Source organism: Perna viridis, chromosome 5 (genome assembly GCF_037379345.1).
Source record: "Perna viridis isolate PV_CMFRI_1.1 ecotype Kerala chromosome 5, ASM3737934v1, whole genome shotgun sequence".
Taxonomy (NCBI): domain Eukaryota; kingdom Metazoa; phylum Mollusca; class Bivalvia; order Mytilida; family Mytilidae; genus Perna; species Perna viridis.
The window spans coordinates 49,824,930-49,847,897 of NC_142449.1; the positions used below are offsets into that span (position 1 = coordinate 49,824,930).

A 22,968-nucleotide genomic window follows, 5' to 3' on the forward strand; every position below is an offset into this window, starting at 1 on the left:
CACAATTAAATTTAAGATATTGTGAAGCAATTTGAAACTAATTTTCAAAACTGATTTTTTTTAATGGAGCTCGTTGTCTACTTTTTTTCTTTATCAATATTCGAATAAAAAACGGAAATAATTATAGGGACCATCTCTAAGAGTGGTCGTGCGGGGTAACATACGCGTATATTATTAATTATTACTGTAAATCTTTTTTAATCATTAAGCAGTATTTCGTTACCGGAAATCCATTCAGTGCTTTTGCTCCGAATGTGTCGAAAATACAAAACATGTCTCTAAATTGACATAATTAAAACTTGACAAAACTCTTCGTAGTTCCTCAATGAGAATATTGTTTACGAGATAACAGTTTTGTATTTGCAGCTTTGCGATGTCCATCTATAGCTTTACCATTGCAAATTGAGTTTACCCTCGTAGCGGAGACAGGTAAAGGGATATTTGCGACGGTAAATCTTCAGATGAACGTCCGCAAAGCTTCAAATACAAAACGGTTGTCTCTATTCTAATAAAATTATTCTAAATAAGTCGTAAAGCGTAAAATCTTATCTTTCATTTATTCAATTAGGGTCCTTGTGTACCCATATTGACAGCCCTACATAATCCTACCGCAAAGAAAATCATAGTTCGTTCAAAGATATCGAGATTTGGAATATATCTTAGACCTTTGTCATCTAGGTTCAAATGAAATTAAAATAAGCCAATTAGGCAGCGAAAAAAATATTTATTACCGATAAATACTGTTCAAGATCGTCGTAATATAGTTTATCAATTAATAGGCCAGTCTATTTATTTGTTATGCGAATTATCTTAACCGTAATATTCATACGCGCACAATTTGTAAATCTGCTTCGACAGGTATATTGAGAATTTTACTCTTGATTCGAATCAATGAAAAACCTTGTAATATAATTATTGCATTAGAATTGGTCTTGTATCACCATGTGTTTTTGAGGCAAGTGTATACATGGTATTACATGAGCTTGGTTCAGTCACATGGCTTGATTGTAGTAACTAATGAAGGGCATTCTCGATTAATGTCGAACTCCTCGTTCTTTCCTTCTCATCAATCTTATCTGCATAAGCCGGAGTTTTTTTTAAATAAACTTTGTCGGTACATTTTTGTACTGGAATTGTTTTTCTGACAATAGGCTGGGTTAAAAATAACATTCCCATACATCTGCACTTAGATCACTCGAGTATGAATGACATATTTCTGCCCAAAAAATATCTTTTTATGAGCAACTCGGCGGGTAAAAAAATGGAAGACGCTTACCTTATGGTTTTTAGTGGAGTCCGAGTTGCTCATTTACGTTAGTTACTTTGTATGTATTATTTCATTTATAACATGTTCTTTTTATGTTTGACTGTTTTCTATGTCTGGTCTTTGTCCTTGGATAAAATTCTTTTGATTCCCGCTTGAATCTTTTCCTCCTTTTTCTGCTAATATAGCTTTTTCTGAGGAGTGACATTGATTAAAAAAATGATTCTACTCCATTTTTGTATACTACAAGTAGTTACTCCATACATGTATATTTTGTGCGTATGATTTAATATAAATGTAAGTGCATGGCACTTACAGAGCTCTGTACTATGCAACGTATATGCAGATGAAATGCACAAAAAACTAACAATTTGATTCTTGGGAAAAATATATTAAGTTTTTCAAATGTATTGACACGTTTTATACTACTTCTGTTGCTACGTATATTACCACATCTATCAAAAACATTTTATAGCTCTTTAAAATTACCCTTTGTTGGCTATCTTTCGAAGCTTCGACAGTCACTTGCCAAAAAAAATCTATATTCTTTGTGTCTCTCTACAAAGGCTCCCTTTTCAATTTATAGGTAAGGCTAGAAAAAAATTACAAGTCATGTTTCAAGACACAAAGTTCACTGCATATACAAGTATTTTCCCGCAAAATGATTCATCTGTTCAAATTCATAAAATAAAAGCAGAGACTAATGTCCCTGTGTCGATAAGAAACTACTAGAAGTTATCGCAGTTTTGTAACTATTGTCCCTGGGATTATGGGTAACTACTAGAAGCTATCGCAGTTTTGTTCTACCCCGGACTTGACTTTTTATGAGCAACTCGGCGGGTGTTTCTAGAAAAGCAGAGGACGCTTACCCTGCCGGTGCACCTGGTCCACGCTCCCAGTTTTTGGTGGAGTCCGAGTTGCTCATCAACTTGTTTTACTTTGTATCTCTTATTTTAGTTACTTAATTTTCTTTGTTTTGTTTGTATGTTTTCCATGTTTGGTCTTTATCCATGGATTACTTTCTTTTGATTACCGCTATAACCTTGCTTCCCTTGATTACTCTTTGTAACTGATATCTCTGGGGTTATGGGCAACTACTAAAAGTTATCGCAGTGTTGTAACTGATATCCTTTGGTGGTACCAGTATCGTATTGCATATCCCTGAGCGGGTGTACGTCAAAACATGGATGCTATAAAAATATAGTGCATTTTCTTTTTGCCTCTCTACAAACTAATGTTTTGTCAAAAGATATGAACAATGACTTATAAAATAGAGCAAACATCACACTGGAAGATGAAGAACTTTTTAAAGAGAAAATCTACCATAATATCATAAAAATGTTCCACTGAAAAGGTTGGTTTGGTGAGTGCAAAACGAAAGTGAAAGTAAGGAAAATGGCTATTTATAGTTCAAGACTACTTTTCTGTCCGATCTTCGTGGACTCACCCTATTTTCTTTGCGGGAAATTATTTTTTCACATGTCCTTAGAAATGCTACATAAGTGAAAGTTTTATTGAATCAATTTACATATTTTTTAAAAAATCCTAAAAATATGCACTTCACTATAGAAGTCTATGGGAAAATTAATACGATACTGAGACCTGGTCTATTGGTAACACATGGCCTGTATTTATATAAAGCACCTAGAAGTTTTCATAGTGTTTCTTATTCCATGTAACAATTAGTTTCTCGTTCTCAATGAGAGATACTCAAAAGATCTGCTCATGTCTGGTCAGCATAAAATTCAATTAGACAAAACTTTCAGAATTTATTCATTCGCTTCAGAGACAGACATTTATCGAAAATTTCCCAAGTAACATTCTAACTTATATGGTGGTTAAGATATCACCATGGTAACGTTTTTCCACTGTAGTCTACAAAAATATCGGAATCTTTCCCCATCTTGGACATTATTTCCAGTAAACCTAGTATTGAAGTTTCCTTAGTGACGTCAGCGTTTGGGCCTCCCATGTCTGTTTGTACCCAGCCAGGGTGTAAACAAAAACACAGGATACCATCAGCTTTCAGATCACTGTTCATACTTTTGGTCAGCATGTTTAAAGCTGCCTAAAATAGAAAATAAAATGTTCAATACATGTATCGAAGCAACTTGAGAAGTCGGCCTCATTGTGCAAACGAAAAAAAAATGCGGAACCTGTCATTTTATCATAGAACTTAAGCAGTGTCGGTAAATCTGCGGTACTTCAGTATGCTAATCACGTCGCAGCAAGTATTCAATTGAGTGAAATTCAACATCAACTCCACTGCCCCATACACAGACTATCCCTGTTTTCCAGGAGAAGAACTACTGAATATTACAGTAGATCCTGGATGCTCAAAAAAGACAAACGCTATTTTCATGCTGCTTATGTAGGAAAGAACAATTAAAAAGGCACATCATGTTACACAGACATTTGTCAGTAGACCGGTGGTCATTTTAACTAAAATACTAACTTTGGGTGTATGCTTGAAAGATAGGCAAGAGATGAATGGAAAAAAAAACACAATTTCACCCTAAGTTGCTCAGTATACTATTGGTAGCTGAGCAGAAACAATAAGTCATATGATAACCTGGTGTTAACATCTTGCCTTTAATGTAGGAGTCGACAGTATTGAACCTCTCCGCAAGTTAGTCTTTTGTACAAATTGTAGTCTAAGAAGAACAATAAGGTTGGAATAATAACCTGTGTTATCATTTATCTGTAAGAACATTTCTACATCCTTATTCATGGTTTATACATGTATGTCTACTTTCACCTTACCATAGTTGTGCGGTAAGGATAGAGACCACTCATACTGAAACATGTGTCTACTTTCACCTTGCCTTAGACGTACGTGAGCTCCTGTTTGATATTCACCTTATCTTAGATGTACGATGAGCTCGTGTTTGATACATGTATGTGTATTTTCACCATACCTTAGATGTATGGTAATGATAGCGGGCGCTCACGTTTGATGCATTGTATGGCTATTTTCACCTTACCTTAGATGTACGGTAATGGTGGCGGGCGCTCACGTTTGATGCATTGTATGGCTATTCTCACCTTACCTTAGATGTACGGTAATGATAGCGGCCGCTCACGTTTGATGCATTGTATGGCTATTCTCACCATACCTTAGACGTACGGTAATGATAGCGGCCGCTCACGTTTGATGCATTGTATGTCTATTTTCACCTCACCTTAGATACACGGTAATGACCGAGGCTGCTCATATTTGATACATGTATGTCTATTTTTGTCTTACCTTAGATGTACGGTAGGGATAGAGACCACCTGTTTTATTCAGCTCTATGGATGCCAGTATAGATGACATATTTACTACTGCAGCCCTGTTACAGCATAGGGGGAGGTCTGGTAAAGACTTTGCAGCTTGTCTGAGGTATGGTAAAAGTGCCTAAAACAGTACATGATGTAATAACAATTAAGTGGTCCACAAGTGAAGTGAACAGTGGGTGTTTTTGTTTTGTACAGGCCAACATCATGTGTTAGGGCATTACCGGGTAATTGATCATATGTAAACGAATCACATTATATCTATTTTAAACAAAAGTATACAAAGCTATAAAAACATCATTCCTTTTTTTGATGTTTGGTTACAAGTAAGCATTTTATTATTTTTGTATTTTTTATGTATTTGTATCGTGACAGAAATACTAAGTATTTGACGGGCAATTCAGAGAAATCGAAATCTAAGTACATGATCAAAAGGGGCTACAAAAACGATATACATAATTATATATAAAAGTAAAACAAAACAAAGTAGTAAGTAAAAATTAAGACGATTGTAAAACAAGACACAATAACTTAAGAAATATACAGAAGTCGGTAGGTTATCACCTGTGTTACTAAAGCAGGGCCGAAAACGTTGACATCAAATTGTTCAATAAGCTTTTGTTTATTCAGATTTCCAACATACTGTTTCTTATAGGAAATACCCGCGTTGTTGATCAGCAAATTAAGTCCGTCATTTGAGAAAATCTTCTCAGATGATGATGCAATACTTCCTATTTCGTCAGTCTTTGTAACATCTGCAAACTAATGAATGTTATTCACGATAGTACATGACCTGGGTGTACACTCCAGATACTATTGCACTATTGAAACTTGGTATTGTGTTTTCAAGTCGCTAATATTATTAGCGACTTTTTGTACTCGTAATTTCAGTACTTACATTCGCATATGATTTGCATAATTATATATTGCTACACCACCTTATGCTGCTGATCGGTGCCGTAAAACCGTCAATTCTAGCTCCAAACGATATCAAAATGTACCTCTCAAATATCATACACATGTTTTCAACGTGTGTTTTGCTTGAATGAGAACGGGAAGTTTACATAGAAGATGAAATGATCGGTTAGCATTGAACTTAATCTTATATTACTTAGTCTCCGATTCAAACACAATTGACTATATAGGTCATAAACATTATCAGAGCCCGACAGCCAAGTTTCTGGGATTTGCTACATCACATCTACTCCATAGAATTTGAGATAAAGGATACTACAGACACTGCAAAGTCAGCCTCATATCTTGACCTACACTTAGAGATCGATGGTAAAGGAAAACTATTAACCAAACTATACCACAAACGTGGTGGTTTTTCATTCCGAACTGTCAACTTTCCTTTCATCTGTGGCAACATCCCTTCAGCACCTGCGCGTGGAGTTTTCATATCACAATTCATGCATTATGCCACAGCTTGCCGTAACTACGCAGACTTTTTGTATCGCGTTACGAAAGAGTAATCATATCAAGGGAACATGATTCTAGCGGAAGTCACCCCATTTTAGAGTATATCGCATTCGTGCCAATTTCAGATGTTGAAAGCAAGCCACAATCAGTGGCACAGAATATTTGACGATTAGCGACTTCGAAGACTTCAGTCTTCGAATATTAAATTAGTTTCAATTTTGTTTTATCATAAGCGTCACCAAGTAGGTAAAACATTCGACATTTTAAAAAATGCTGCAAACCAACAGTTTTCAAAATAATCTGGAGTTAATTAAGCGTACTTCGACCGTGTTTGCTCATTGGGGCCTCACATTTGTGGGGAGGGAATCACGAGAATTCACAGTAGAACATGATTAAAGCCTACTTGCAACGGATTGTCCCTAGATTGTAAGTGTGTACGGAGTATGTATAAAGGACTTCAGCCGAATACCTGCGTCGTTTGTAAAGGACCAATAACATTAGTCATGTAACTTTGCACCATCGCATCACTGCCGACAGCCTCTAGCCCAAACCGTAAGTTAATCCCTGCATTATTAATAAGTAAATTAAGCCCCTCTCCTTCGGTGTGCTTTTCAACGATCTTTGCGATTCTTGCGAACGATTCTGGTTCCGTTACATCTGTGGAATCAATTTTACAATCATATCAGTGTGTGAGTAAAACCAAAAAGATAAACTCTCTTCAATACAGATAGGGATTCTTATAATACTGAAATACATTTTTAGCACATGGTGCACTGGAAAACTGTAACAGTTAAATGATTTTACGTCTTTTCTGTCCTCATTTTTCTTTAATACAAAATATAATGTCTGGTTAATCTATTGATTTTATATAATGTCAGGTTAATCTATTGATTTTAAATTAGTTTGTGTAATTCAAACTGTTTCCTATATTACAGTTGCTGCCTCAGTTTATTTAAAAATCAACTAGATTGTAATAACTAGTAAGGGGACGAAGTTGAATATATTGAAAATTAAAAAAATAATCAGGCGTTAAACAGTTGGACATCATTTATATAATTTAAAAAGTTTAAGATGTGAACTATATGAGAGATAATATTTGACAAGAACTAGTAAATAGTAAATAGTCTTACTCGGTATCATACAAAATTTGACAAGAACTAGTAAATAGTAAATAGTCTTACTCGGTATCATACAAAATTTGACAAGAACTAGTAAATAGTAAATAGTCTTACTCGGTATCATACAAAATTTGACAAGAACTAGTAAATAGTAAATAGTCTTACTCGGTATCATACAATAGTCTTACTCGGTATCATACAATAGTCTTACTAGGTATCATACAAAATCCATTAGATTTCTATAGGATTATGAAAAAAAATTCTTTAAAAATAAGAATTTAGTTTTTGTAGGAGTAATAAGGTAAAAATAATAGCAATTTGAATAAAAATAAAAACGAAAACCATGTGCTTTTGATCTATTTAAAATAAAAATAATACATCGTTGCAAGAATGTAAAACCGTTAAATCCTGTAAACCCGGTGTTCAATCAAAATCCGTGTTTTTTTTTTTTTTTTGCGAAATCGAGAGCATTTAAAGTAAATTCGAGAACTCTGCAGACTAAATGATGACAAAAGGAGTGCCCAATATACCTTGACTGATCGTTTCGAGGTGAACAAACTAAAAATGAGACAAAATTCACTTTGTTTACATTTGTTTTTTAAGAATGAATGAGTAAACGGGACACCTTTTCCTCTGAACACAAGCAACTGCTTTTGGCTTGAACATTGCAGCACCGATTGTTAATATTGCTATATATGTATTATCTAAATTGTCATTCATATCGGAGCAATTCACTTAGGCTACCCACTTATTTTCTGTGGAAATGACCCTAGAAAAACCATCAAACCGGCGTTTGAACCGTACAACCTGCGTTAGGGGTAAGACATTGTGTGCAATTAAGTTGAAATTTTGCATTAGGGGTAATGGGAAAGTTTTTTGTTCTTATGATGATTTTCTTCGGTAAATGGTTTCAGAGTTCGTATGATGTTAGTGCGTCTAATGTCAAAGGTTAAATTCGTATAGATAGCCGTGACGAGGGACTTCGCCCTCTATAAAAAAATAAACGTTCGAATTATTTTGAATAGTGCTTTTACATAATTGTCAGTGGCCGATCCATGTGGTTGCTACTGTAGGTTGACCCTCTTCAAGATTTTGTTAATTTCGTTCGAAATTTGGACAAAAATAAGCCGGGCAAATAATAACCGCAAAATCTACGGATCCGTCCCTGATTATGTGTTTTTATGGTTTCATTGTAATTGAGCCACACGTAACTGAAAATTGACAATATTTATTTCAACTTCACTTACCGAGCTTTAAAACATTAACATTGTTGTGTGTTCTCGCAACATCATTCAACTCCTGAAAAGTGAAATATTTGACAAAATTAAACTCCGGACTGATTTGGCAACCATAGTTTCTAATAAATGATCGGTTTCTATCAAATATTATATAAATATCTGAAAATATGCAGAACGTGCCAGTGATGATAAACGTAAGATATTATTTATATAAAAGGTAATATAACGAGAAACGAAATGTTGAATATTTCATATAGACAACAACCGGGAAGAAAAAATGTCAGCTCAAAGCCACCCAAGGGTCTTCAAGGAAATCCTTACATCGGAATGTGCATAGGTAGATGGAAGAATAAGAAACCTAAATTCAATAAAATGGACAAAGCAGCCAGTTAAAGAGCTTGGCGTCCAACACGGGTACGGGGTAAATTTAGATCGAATATGGTTAGACAAAACGAATAAGATAAAGAGCTGTATTGAGGTTTGGAAATCAAGAGATTTGACATTTGAGGGAAAAGTTCTTATTATTAAATCATTTATATTGTCCATGATTGGGTATGAAATCGAGATAAGAGGCATACCCTTAAAATATGAAAAGGAGATTAATATAATTATGTGGTCTTTTGTTTGGGATGGTAAACCAGATCGAGTATCTAGAGCGGTTTGTTGCTTACCAAAAGAAAAAGGTGAAATTAATATGGTTGACCTAAGAAATTTTATTAAATCAAAACAGGTCAGGAGTTTGTATAACCTTATAAATTCTGACCTGGATAATTGGAACGCCTTGGCCGAATTTTGGCTCACCGTACTAGACACAAAATTTGACACGGAATATTTTAGATGTACATGTTCAGACATTAGTGACTTAGGTCAGATGAAGATGTCGAAATATTATCAAAATCTCTTAAGTTCCTGGATAGAGTTTATTAAGATACACAGACGGCAATAATACATCTAGAGAAAAACTTCTAGTAAGAGGAGAATATTATAGGTAACTCGAATATTAAATTTGGCCGGAAAGTTCTATTTTTGATAATTTTCCCAAAAGTGGGATAAAAAGGTAAAGAATGTATGGAACACCCATACTAATTCTTTTGAGTCATCCTTAGTTGTTTTCAATAAATTAAACGATAAGAGAAGTTGGATAGCTCAATACAGCAAAATAAAGGCAGCTTTTAAAGCTGAGCATATAAATATTCCAAAATTCAATAATATTAACTTATCACAGAATAATGTGCCATTCGGATTTTATAAAACTCATTCTGTACGAGAGGACAAGGTTATAGCGACAAGATATAAAATTGAAACAAATACAGAGTTTCTATGAATTCCCAGTGACTCCAAATTGTGAGCAAAAATGGTAAAATTTCTTCATAAACGAAAATATCCAATGGGAGAAGATATGGGTTTCACTAAAAGACAATTTTGGGAATAGAAAAGCTAAGCAACTGCAGTGGAAACTGCTCCATAATATTATTTATACCGAGGAATTATTACAAAAAAATAATTTTTCAAATGGTTCATGTCATTTCTGCAACGAAAGGGAAAACTTGAATCATTTGTTTTTTATATGCAAATTGGTAAAAGAAGTTTGGAAAGATATCTTTGAGATGATTGCCGACTTGTGCATACATATGAATACTGACATTATACAAAATTCAGAAAAAATCATAATATTGGGATGCCAAACTTTGGACGTAAAACATGACTTTTCATTCAGAATTGTTAATTTTCCTTTCATCTGTGGCAACATCCCTTCGGCTCCTGCGTATGGAGTGTTCATATCACAACTCATACGTTATGCCAGAGCTTGCCGAAACTACACAGACTTTTTGTATCGCGCTGGAACTCTAACAAATAGGCTTCTGGAACAGGGTTATGTTGCTACAAGATTGAAGTCATCACTACAGAAGTTTTATGGTCGTTATCATGAACTCGTGGATCGTTATGGTGTATCCATCAGCACCATGAAAACTGATTTATTCAACGGGCCATAGTTTTCCTTCCCTCGTTTGTCTACCCCGGACTTGACATTTTATGAACAACTCGGCGGGTGTTTCTAGAAAAGCAGAGAACGCTTACCCTACCGGTGCACCTGGTCCATGCTCCCAGTTTTTAGTGGAGTCCGAGTTGCTCATTTACTTTTGTTACTTTGTATGTATGATTTTAGTTACTTTATGTTCTTTGTTGTGTATGTCTGTTTTCCATGTCTGGTCTTTGTCCCTGGATTACATTCTTTTGATTACCGCTATGTCCTTGGTTCCCTTGATTACTCTTTCACACCAATCCCTGGGTGTGAAGGGTGTAAGAAATCAGGGAACCCCTTTACAACTACCCTGGGCTTAAAGGGGAGTTTTCTGTATTGCAGGATTTGTAAATAAACTGTACATGAATCTTAAAAAAGGAAACCCTTCCAGAACAGGGTAGGCTGCTGCTGGCCTCAAAACAACATTATACACAGGTACAGCGAAACAGTTGCCTCTATATACTCCAGCAAAATAAAAGTAACCTGGAAGTGAAAACGAAACAATACATACTGTAGCCAGAAAATTCTGACTTGAGAGAGGCGCAAAAAATGCAGTAGGGGTTAAAGTACTTTGGCATGGTGATCACTGTAATCATAACCAGCACTTTTCGACAGCTATGTACAACAAATATTGGCCTTTAGTTTGGGTAGGTCCAGCTGTTTTCGACAGCTATGTACAACAAATATTGGTCTTCAGTTCGAGCAGGTCCAGCAGTTTTAGACAGCTATGTACAACAAATATTGGTCTTTAGTTCAAGCAGGTCCAGCAGTTTTAGACAGATATGTACAACAAATATTGGTCTTTAGTTCAAGCAGGTCCAGCAGTTTTCTATGTACAAACTATACATGTGTTGTAATGAAGTTGATTCAATGTATGGTTGCATAAAACACCTTTGTATGAACTCAGTGTAGTACATATACAGTGCTAGCCATGCAACTCCCTCCCTGCGTTTACTAAGAGCTGGCAGTTGAGGAACAGGATTTTTAAACAGATCTAGATCCCCCTTATTGGCTGTAAATTTGAGTTGTAAAAAGTTTCTTCGTTTGGTTTGTTAAGTTTAGAAACAACAAATCTGAATGGAAGTCACTGCTGGGTCGATCCATTTTCCTCTTGTGAGTTGTTGAGTTAGTTCCATTAAAGTTCATTGTATTTCATTTATTTATTACATTGTATCTATAGAGATAAACAATCAATTTTTTATTGTCAAGAAGAAATTTAAGTAAAATGAATAATAATTTATCATATTAATTTAATTTACTAAACATTTGGCACCTTCCTACTCATTCACTGAAATTAAATCAGTAAATTTGTAGAAAAAACTTGCAAAACTATTAGCAAGGAGTTATAATTAACCCCATGTTATTAGTAATTATAATAATTACTGGTCAGAATTTGGAATTACATGTATATATATTTCCTGGGAGGTTTAGTAGTTATACATATTTATTGAATTAAACTGTAGTACATGTAATTAAATATAATAACTAATTATACACAATTACTGTAACATATGTATACTGATCATGACGAGACAGGTACTAGAATTTTTAAATCGCCCATTCCATTGGTTGGCCCAGACTATCCCTGTATTTCAGGGCAGGGAACTTTGAGTATCACAGTGTAACATAGATGACACCATTTTCATCTTGCTAGCACAGGAAGGAACAGTTAAAAATATACATCATATTACCCTGTAATTCCAATACGACCAGACTTGCTCAGGCATAAGTAGGAAATCAATGGCAAAATACAAATATTATCTTAATTATAGTATTGGTGAGCTGAGAAGTTACGTCAACAGGGGCGGATCCAGGATTTGATTTTAGGGGGCGTTAATTGAATTAAATGCAGTGCAAAGCAAGGCAAAAAATATTATGGGGCGAAATTTGTGGAAAAAATTTTCTTACCGATTTAGAGGGGGGGGCGTTAGCCCGATACGCCAGTCCTTGGATCTGCGCCAGGTCAATTTTAACAAAAACTTAAGAAGATGTTTGATTTAAGTAGAAAATGGCCGAAAAAATACAAAATATGCTTTAGTTTAATATTGTTTTTTTTTTGTAGATAAGCTAATTGATTTTCAACACACGTACGATCATGAAAGTTGTATCATATCCTTGTGGAACCTTTATCGGTTTCCACTAGAACACAAGCAAAAAATTACTAACAAAAACTGTTCTAAAGTAAAATATATCAATCTAAATTGTATCTGAAGTTCTCCGGGCTGGGTCTGGGGGTCACTTCAAATAGTTTCAGGCAGTGGTGGGTAGCTGACAAATTTAGTATCCACCCTTAACATATTGAAGATCACACAATTTATGTACATGTAGATATCTAACCTTTAACCATACGGACTTGAACTTGCTCCAGGTATGTTAATCAAAATTCAATCCGCCTTCAATCGTATATTGACATGACTTTCCTATTCGTATCATATAATTTGAAGCATGCATGACAAGAACTGAACATGACATATTCCAGAGGTTCACTTCTATCAGAGTGAACACCCCACCCCTTCTCCGGTTTTAACTCAGTGAAGTGCGGTGACCACTTTTTCCGATATGCCTTAACTTTAAATAAATAAAAATATATAACCAATTCCAGACCTCAGCATTTTCCGGGTTTCTACATGTGGCCAATACATTCTTCGGTGGCACTGGAAGCTGTAGAAACTGTTTCACAAGCTCCAGACCCAAACCTCTGTTGGCACCAGTAATCAATACATTGCGTGGGTATAACATCACTATTTACAGGGGATATCATTGGGAAAGGGGAAGGAAACAGAGAAACATGCCGCAAGAATATGGCGATTATTTCCTCTCTGAAAAGCTCTGGAATCTTGAAAAATGCCCGATAAATATATAAAGTAACACAATGTTCATTTCATTGGCTGTAAACTTAGCCGAAACATATCGAATATTGTAATTAGCCACGTGCATAACAGCTTTGTTTTTTAGGTTAAACCTCTAGATTCGGCATGCTTTAGGCTAAAAACCACTAATTCCACTTCCCATAGGCTTCTATGCTAATTTCACAATATTCAATGGCTTCTCTGGACTTTACCTTAACTTTAACCTGCAGAGGACGATATATCAGCATGATTCTACATATGTCAGCTCACAATCCTCAGAATGGCATGTGGGGTTAGCAGACTTGCAGTGCAGTACTGGTCACCGGAAGTGAAGTGTCTATAAATAGCATGGGAAATCCCAGTGATTTCACAAGATAGGGGTATATTTAGAAAACATTATGGAGATTAGGCTTCACATCACAAGAAGCAAAATGCACCTATAAAATGTACAGAAATGTTTTTCCTTTTTCCTTTCAGAAACTGTTTAATTTTTTTAAATGAGATGAGAACTTTTTTCACAGCACTATGAGGAACAGGGGTAATTTCTGCGTAGGACTATTTTTGCGTACGTTCCAAATGCTCCTTGGTTGAATTGGTGGTCTGTAACCTAAATTTATATAATAATTTATAAATAATATTCAAACCGTAGACATTTATTTGAAAATTTCCACAAAGCAAGTACATATGCCGGGAGGTCAAGTTTTTTCTGTAAGTGGAAAAGGGGGGTTAAATTTTTTTTTTATAACTTCAAGGGGTGGTATTTTTTTTTAATTTTTTTTTTGCACATGGATTTCAAGGAGGATCCAAATTTTTAGTTAAGCAGAGCATTACACCAGTCAAATGTAAACATATTTAACCACCATTAAACATTTTATTGTCACATGCATGATCTCTGGTAAAAATCAAGTTCACACATCAACATAACCATCAGGACCTAAAACATTTAGTTATTAAATCAAATTGGTCCGACTTATCTGCTGACGATACAATTTCCTTATCAATATCTTGAATCTCAAGAGCTGTGTCTGACTCTGCTTGATTTTGATCAGACTTTTCCAAAGTATTAAGTTTTGGAATTGAAGACTTGAATTTTTTATTGTAAGAATTCTCAACTGCTTCTGCTTCAAAGAGTAATCAAGGGAACCAAGGTTATAACGGTAATAAGAAGAATGTTATCCAGGGACAAAGACCAGACATGGAAAACAGCCATACAAAGAACATGAAGTAACTAAAATCAAACATACAACGTAACAAAAGTAAATGAGCAACTCGGACTCCACTAAAAAAAGAAGGGTTGATATGGTCTCAGACTACGATTTTTAGATTCATTAGTATTTAACTGAATGTGGTACTTACCTTTTGTTTGAATAAATATTCATATGAGTTAACAAGAAACTGAAATCAGACGACCCCCCCCGCCCCAATCTGACGGCATGGTTTTTCACAAAATACTGTTCGGAAGTCGTAGTTTAGCTCAAAAGTCATGTACAGATCCGAGAATCCCGAACTCCTCCTTCCATGGGCTGCTTTGAAGAGTAACAACGGAAAGTGTTATAATTAATGTACGTTATCGGAACGGATACGGCTACGGATATTAAATGTCGGAGATGATACATTTTTTCAAGTGTGGACACAGACTGGTATTGCCCGAAGAGATATATACGTTTTGTCTTGAACGTGTTTGTATTGTCTAGAAAACTTCTCCATTTTTATATCAATAATTGAATTATGCACATATTGATAAACATCCATTAACATGTGTTACTAAACATCTAAATGGGGAACAAATTTCACCATGGATTGCCATAGGACAAGTCATATACATATTACAATGCTTCTTCCTTGATGGTGTACTTGCGTGGATGTGTTGAAGTTGCTATGTCATGTTAAGGATTGGCCATTTCACTTTATATAGGTCAGCTTGATAAAATTCTTGACTCTCATTTTTTTTACATTAACAGAAACCTACAGGGTTGTATCTGTCAGTTACATGGATGGACTTTATTTTGAAATGGTAGGGGCCATAAACTCAAAATCAAATAAGAGCATTTTTTTAGTAGTTAATAAAATCACATTAAAATTTCAGAACAATTGATCAACAGTAACTATAAGGGCATCGCACGAAAACCAAGTGAATATGGACGACAACACGGACGCCGCCGACGATAACGCCGCTCTCAGCTCCATACCAATATACAATGTTTTGCGATGACACTATTATATTTTAATATACAGTACCTTAACTTAAACAATGTACAAATACAGATTAAGCAGTACTATTTCAGTGAAGCACAATCAGGCAAAGACCTATGTGATAGCAAAACTTAGCATAGCAAACTTCACATTCTTAGATATGCTGACGAAGGACACGATGTCACTAGTCCATTTGAAATGAAGCATTGGAAAGCTATTGAGGATTAAGGGGAACATTTGTATCTATTGTTGCTGTAGATAAGTACAAGGAACCTAAAGTGTCTATGAAGATTCCTGGTATAAATCAGCTGAACAACTTTCATTTTACTGAAGCAGGAATACTAGTGAGAAGAGCCTACATGATTGGTGATGGGAAGATGTTCGAAAATTCCAAACTACCACTTACACGATTCATAGATATGGATGGTTTGAAGGTATGGTGGTTTCTCATTTCTCTGAGTTAACAATTATAATTGTCTGTCCTTCTCCAGAAAAAGGACATATTGTCTTGTGTGGATTTTTTTTCTTCTTCTCTTTCTTCTCGTACAAAGCTTGTCTGGGCCACAACTTTCCGTCTTTTGACATACATGTACATGTAGGCTTTTGATATTTGGTATGTACATTCATTTGTAAGTAGATCATCTGAATACAACATGTAGAGTACTATAGTTGGTGACCTTGACCTTGACCTTTGATCTCAAAGGTCAAATTGACTTTTTAGCTCAACTGGCCAAAGGCTATGTGAGCTATTGCCATCACTTGGCGTCCGTCATCTTCGTCGTTAACAATCATACAAAACTCTTCTCAGATGAAACTACTTGACTAATTAGAATCAAACTTTGTATGAATGTTCCTTGTGGTATCCTGCATAGAACTGATTCGGGGATTTTTTATTTGTCGAAAAACATGGCCGCTCTTACTAACAATAGATCATAGGGGTCAGACAGTAGTTTTTCGCATATATCTCCTAAACCGTTAGGTTTAGCTAAATTCTGACGTGGGTAAAAGTGTTCAGCATGATGAGATCTATTTCTGGTTAAATTTTGGTTTTAATCCGTTAAGCCACGTTGGAGTTATTGCCCTTTTTCAGCGATTTTTGCTATTTTTAATGTTATTTCTTTCCAAACTCTTCTCCTCTGACACTACATGACCAATTGAAACCAAACTTGGTATGAATGTTTCTTGGGGTATACTGCATAGAATTTATGTGGGAATTTTTTTATTTGTCATAAAAAAAAACATGGCCGCCATTTACACCTTAAACTAATGTCTTACACGTTTTATAATTTATTGAATATACAAGAAAACATAGGATGTGTTCATTTTATAGAAACTGTTATTTTATACATCTGTTCAACACAAGTAAGACAATCATGAAGCAGTTGCTGTACAATACTAAAGTGCATAATGACGAAAGTCCTTTTTTGTTATCAGGATGAACCAGGGAGTGTCAACAGCAGTGGGTTTGCCTGTCCAGAGCCAGGATGTCAAAAGGAGTTTGTTTCATCTAGTGGTCTTGAAAGGCACATTTTGAAAGGACCACCTAAGTATGTAAAATTGTCAGGAACAGATGTTGTAAAACAAATGTGGGTTGACAAATGCAACACAATTGGTAGTGAATACAAGACAGTAATTGAACAGTCTTGTATCTCATGTTTCAAAGAGGATGCTGTTGATGAAGGATGGGCTTTAAAGAAAATCTGTCGAACAATTCGTTTTTCTCCCAAAGTTAAAACTTTCTTGAAAAACATTTATGATAAAGGTGAAAGAACAGGGAAGCGCCCATATTATGATGAGATTTGTGAGAGGTTAAGGAAGCAAAGAGAGGATAATGGGTCAAAATGTTTTCCCCACATGAATGGTTAACTGTCAGCCAAATTAAAAGCTTGTTTGCTAGTTTTACATCTAGGCAACATTCAAGGCAGGACATCCTCCGTGTTGCAGATTTTGTGGCAGAAGAAATTGACACTGTAAATGACCTCGAACCAAGGAATATGTTGTCTGATATAGAGAGTTTAGAATAACAGGAGAACTTGTCTGACTGATAAGGTCTACAGACATTGACCAATTACATGTACCAGTAGATAATTGAATTGTCACAATCACAAAAACATAATTGATTTGAATGGTGTTAAAAACAATATACGTTTTTGGATTATTTAGGACCCCACACCAAAGATTCTGTGACCTATAGTTTTCACTTTATCTGTCTGTCAGTGTATTGGTCTGTTGTTCTGGAAATTTTGGTCTGTTGTTCTTGAATTTTTTTGTGTAAAACAAAATATTAAAAAAAAAAAACTAAACACAGTACAAATATGGATTTTTACACGTACATGTAAGTTAAGGATTTACATTGTACATATTTATTTGTAATTTAGAAAAAATATCAAAATATAATAGGCTTCATTTCTCCTCTTCCATTTGTGTATTTGTTTGTGAATTTTAACTTAAATCCAACTACTTGTACCAATGAAGTTATTGATCTGTAATGGAAATTGTCACTCCATGATAACTTGATACCTGGCAGACCAAAACAGCCAAATTTGGCGTACATGGGCAACCCCTTTTGTCTGCTATATTTTTAGTGTAAACATTTTATTTATTTATTTTTTTTGGCTGTTTTGTTTCGTTTTCACCTGAATGAAATAAAAGATTTTATGTAAACCAAATAATGATTTTGTTTGTATTTTTTTTACGGTCATATATATGGCAAATCCCAAATCTCGTTCAGATTTGATTCATTATCAGTTTGCAGACGACTTCCCCTGTCATTTCAGTCATGTCAGACTCGGAGCCAGAGTGTCCGTCACAATTTAACATAAACTGGTCCCCACTTAAAGAAATTGATAAAACTCTTGAAGTCATTAGAGACAAATGACCAGGAAACTGTAATGGTCTTGGATTTATTACTGCCTAAACCCCAAGATAGTGAATCAGAGGAACACTACATTATAGATCTGCCCATACAACTGCCTCCTCTTCTTCAAAAATCTCAAACAAATATTTCAAATCCCAAAGAAACTAGTGCACAAATTTCACCCCTGAAATCTACTGTCATACCAAACAGAAACAAGTCAGCTTCCACCTTCCTCGAGAAATTCAAAACTTTAATGTTCTTAAAATCGACTTTACAACATGCAAAATATTTGCATTTATTGTTAATTTTACTTATTTGTCTCTTGGAATTAAATAAATTTTGATACATTGCTTATTTTCTTCAAACAGCTTTGACGGATTATATGGTGTGGATTGAATTTCAATGTTTACTGAGTCATTTGTATAATTTTTTTCTTCCGGTTTAACGATCGGGGCTCCTCAGGGGATATGCATTTTAAAATTTTATTTTCAAAATGTACACACGCACAAAACTATTATTAAAAATTATTGAAGATATGTGATGAGGCGACGGAATGGGTATGAAATGCGAGGCTCCGCCGAGCTATTTCCCCCGTTCCATGCCGAATATATACCAAATGAAAGAGTAATTCATCGGCAAAAAATGCAAAGAAAATGAAATTGCCAATTAACTACTTCTAATGCTTTGAACAAGCCAAAGTAATTTGAAGTTTTAGTGGTGAAAAGTGAAAAAAATAAAGAAAAATCTAATATATACTTACGATTTCACTTTATTTTTTTCACTTTTTTTCACCAGTTAAACGTCAAATTACTGCGAACAAGCGCTCTTGTTTTACACGGGTTTTGAAAAGAAGTATATAGAATTGCAAAGTATCAAAGATTAATCAAGGGAACCAAGGTTATAGCGGTAATCAAAAGAATGTAATCCAGGGACAAAGACCCGACATGGAAAACAGACATACACAACAAAGAACATAAAGTAACTAAAATCATACATACAAAGTAACAAAAGCAAATGAGCAACTCGGACTCCACCGAACATGCAGCAATATTCCAACAGCCAAAACTACAAAGGGAAGTGGGTCAAGATCAAAACACTCAAACATCATAGCCACTTATACTCGGTTCAAACAATAATCACAAAAACAGAAGTGGTGCCAGATGTTCTTGAATGGTATACAAATAGTACGTCGGCTGAGATAACCCCCCCCCCCCCAACTCATCAACCAAAATATTATTTTCAGCTTCCCTTATACCTCCTATTTACGAATCATTTTGTCGCAAAAAATAATTCAAGCAGTTTTGAATTTTTTGGCTACTTTTTGTACCTTGTTGAGGCAAAAATTATTTTTTACGTTTTTTTTATCCTTCGAACTTCATCTTTTTTCTACACAACGAAGTAAATTTACATATGTATAAATCAACATGTAGCCTAATGTCTCAGCTTTACAATGGTGTCAAGTAAGTTGTGGTTACACTTAGGGTTTTGGAGTAAAATGAAAACAATGTATCCCTGCTCCACAGAAAAATCGCTTAAATTGACATATTTTTCAATGTCAAATCGACAAAATGTAATGATGTCCCTACAACGTAAATACACAATGACCACATGTTATTATAAAGCCACAGCAAGTAATATAAAACTGACAACACATAAATAAACGTGTATCTCATCAGACAGTTTAGGCGTTCCGTATACTTCCGTTGGCCTCGTGCAATAGAACACTTGATCATTTTCAGTACCTCAGGACAATATTCTGGTCTATTGCATCAAACCCATTTAATAACTGTTTTATTACATAATTTGTCTATGAGATATAATAAAGAATGGAAATGGGGAACATGTCAAAGAGACAACCATTCGACCAGGAATAGGAAATTGACCGCTCCATGTTTACGAATTGGCAGACGAGAGTCACATCTACGTTTTATACACGAGTTTGTTGTGTGTAAATTCCAATTCAATGAAGCGCTTAAAAAAGTTAAACCAATCAAAAGGCTTAGATAAAGGTCATTATGGGGTCAGTGCAATAGACTCCTCAAGAACACTATTGCAATGTTGAATCTACAGTTATAGTTAAGCATAATTCCTAGACTAAAACTGGTATTTTGTCGACGTTTTCTTTTAGCGAAAACAATAACTTTGGTTTTATCTATGTTAAAACCAATTTTTCACCTTGCACAATACTCATCAAGTACAATATTCAATATTCTTTGCGTGCCCTGTTTTATTTCAGAGATCAGGATAGTATCATCATCATATAATAGTAAAATAGTTTTAAATACATACTTATATGCCCGTAAGCATAATAATGATATTCAGTCTATGAAAAATTGCACTAAGTGATTAATAATAACAACAAAGAGAAAAGGGGGCAGATTTTCTCCTTGTCTGACGCCTACCTGACAAAAAAGACTACATGGAGTGTTGTCTTACACAAGACTTGATATTTGAATATCTCTTGAAAATGGACATAAATATTTTACCAGTTATTCTATATTCATTTGTTTAAGTTTTTGTCATAACCCTGTACGTTAGATAGTATCAAAGGTTTTACAAAAATCTACAAACGTGCAGAACAATTTACAACTTGTCATTAAATATAATCAAAAATGTATCGTACCGTATAAAGAAAATATATTGTCAACAGTTGAATATTTTTTTTCGGAAACCTGTTTGTGATTCCGTTCCGAAGAGGCAAAGAAACAGCGAATTCTATTGGCAGAGACAATATTATTTCAACATGTATTCCAGTATCTAGATAGTTGTGGAAATCATCTAAATGGTTGTGCAAAGCATCTAGATACTTGTGAAAAGCATCTAGATGCTTGTAAGAAGTGCCTAAATGCTTGTGAGAAGTATATAGGTAGTTGCGCGCTAAATGCTTTTGAGAAATATTTAGATGTTGGTGAGAAGTATCTAGATACTTTTGCGAAGCATCTAGATACTTGTGATAAGTTTCTAGATAGTTGTCAGATAATACCTAGATGTTTTTGCTCAGTATCTAGATACTTGCTTGAGGTATCTAGATACTCGTAAGGAGTTTTTGTGTATCTAGATACTTGTATTAAGCATCTAGATAGTTATGCGATGTATCTAGATACTTGTTAGTGGTATCTAGATAGTTGTGAGCAGGCGCGGATCCAAGGACTGGCGTGCCGAGCTTACGCCCCCCCCCCCCGAAATCGGTAAGAAAAAAATTTTTCACCACAAGTTTCACCTCATGATATTTTTGCCTTGCTTTGCACAGCATTTAATTCTATAAACGCACCCCTAACTCATATCCTGGATCCGCTCCTGGTGAGAAGTATCTAAATAGAAAATTACATCTAGATAAAAATAACGCTATTTTGATATGAACGGCCAGTCATACCTTTGTTCTTGTATATATGAGTAATAATATCGATTGGCCATTTTTCTGGTAAAATAAAACAGATATGAATTGTGTTTATTAATATATTCATTTATCATATGGTCAAATCCAGCTGCATTTTTATTCTTCATATTCGACTTTTTTTTCAATTTTAGCCTCGGTGATTCGGCCATTAAAGATGGTATCAATTTCATTTTGCTGGAAATCCGAAAGGACAAAATTAATTATCCTTTCTTTTTGCTTGAAAGCCTTGTGCTGTCTATTGCCAAATGATGCATTAGCATTCTCCAAGTTTATCCAATAGACTGTCGATGAGCATTCGGCTCAATCAGAGTATCAGGAGAGTCATTCTTTTATCAAGTTATTTTACAAACATGTGTTAAATAGTATAAGTATGTAGTCCATTTGAAACAAGGGTGTTCCACAAGGTTCATCACTGTTTTATAAACGACATTTTTCATTATAACTCTAAAATTTTGTAATTAATTCATGGGATGGCAACAAATGTAGACTGTACTGCCTTCCTGTAAAATATAAATTATCGATGTTTTTTTTAAATATTATTAATTTAGATGTAATGATTTAAAACACATTGTATATTTTCTCATAGTCTCTATGAAAATGTCTTATGTCATTGTATGTTACATGTTATATTAATATCTAAAGTTGATTTTAAAAGTTAAACAAAGCTTATTATTGTATATGCTTTATTAATAAAGTTTTTGACTTTGACTTAATTCAGAGCCCTGTGGCCATGTTATTACCGGTGACCTAAACATCGTCGGAGACCGAGAATCAATACACTTTTTGAAAAATGGACCTAAATGTCGTCCACCTTCAAAAGTAGACTGGGAAGTGTGAGACGAGTCATGTATGACCCTCTTTCATTTTACCCGTATTGTAAAAAGTGGTGCCAGCGAGAGAAAGCCTATAAAAAAATTATTGGTGCTTTTATCGATAAATGTAAAATTATTGTGAATATTCGAATCTCTCACCCTGAAAACAACAATTAATTTTCCTTTCCTTGACGGGGCGTTCCTTTGGCTCCTTCATACAGTGTATATTTTTTCAACTTGTTTGATATTCCCGTGTCTGTATTATCAGTAAATTGTTGAGTCAATGTTTTCTTTACCTTAAATTAGTTAAAACTTTTACTAAATTTTTCCATAGATATAAAAATTAATTCTGAAGTTTGGGTGATCTTGTCGTAACTTATTCAAAAATGGGATTTCACATCCAAGTGTTTAAGTTTTTACATAAAGCTCGAAAGTTTAAACAGAATCCTTGTAGTCTGAACAAATGTTTTTCATTGGTTCTAACATTGACTCTCTTGTTAATAAATTAAATATTAGTTA

General features: G+C 34.7%; 1 protein-coding gene and 1 pseudogene across 4 annotated transcripts; one reads left to right on the forward strand and one right to left on the reverse strand.

Annotated features, from left to right (window-relative positions):
* Nucleotides 1-3,020: 3,020 nt before the first annotated feature.
* Nucleotides 3,021-13,125, reverse strand: LOC148618098 (uncharacterized). 3 transcript variants are annotated; one of them, XM_088585963.1, is made up of 6 exons: nucleotides 12,946-13,125; nucleotides 8,328-8,379; nucleotides 6,432-6,619; nucleotides 5,105-5,302; nucleotides 4,512-4,661; nucleotides 3,021-3,332 (listed from the first exon to the last, which is right to left on the reverse strand). In XM_088585963.1, the coding sequence occupies exons 1-6, from the start codon at nucleotides 13,078-13,080 to the stop codon at nucleotides 3,111-3,113; spliced, it is 945 nt and encodes a 314-aa protein (XP_088442089.1). In that variant the 5' UTR covers nucleotides 13,081-13,125; the 3' UTR covers nucleotides 3,021-3,110. The 3 variants fall into 3 exon arrangements, with proteins under 3 accessions (XP_088442089.1, XP_088442090.1, XP_088442091.1); XM_088585964.1 differs by lacking the exon at nucleotides 6,432-6,619 and having other exon boundaries at nucleotides 5,105-5,295; nucleotides 12,946-13,124; XM_088585965.1 differs by lacking the exon at nucleotides 5,105-5,302 and having other exon boundaries at nucleotides 12,946-13,123.
* Nucleotides 13,126-15,513: 2,388 nt separating this feature from the next.
* LOC148618099 (uncharacterized) lies at nucleotides 15,514-18,052 on the forward strand (annotated as a pseudogene). Its single transcript, XR_015922644.1, has 2 exons — nucleotides 15,514-15,817; nucleotides 16,818-18,052. The product of XR_015922644.1 is annotated as an uncharacterized LOC148618099 (transcript).
* The last annotated feature ends 4,916 nt before the right edge of the window (nucleotides 18,053-22,968 follow it).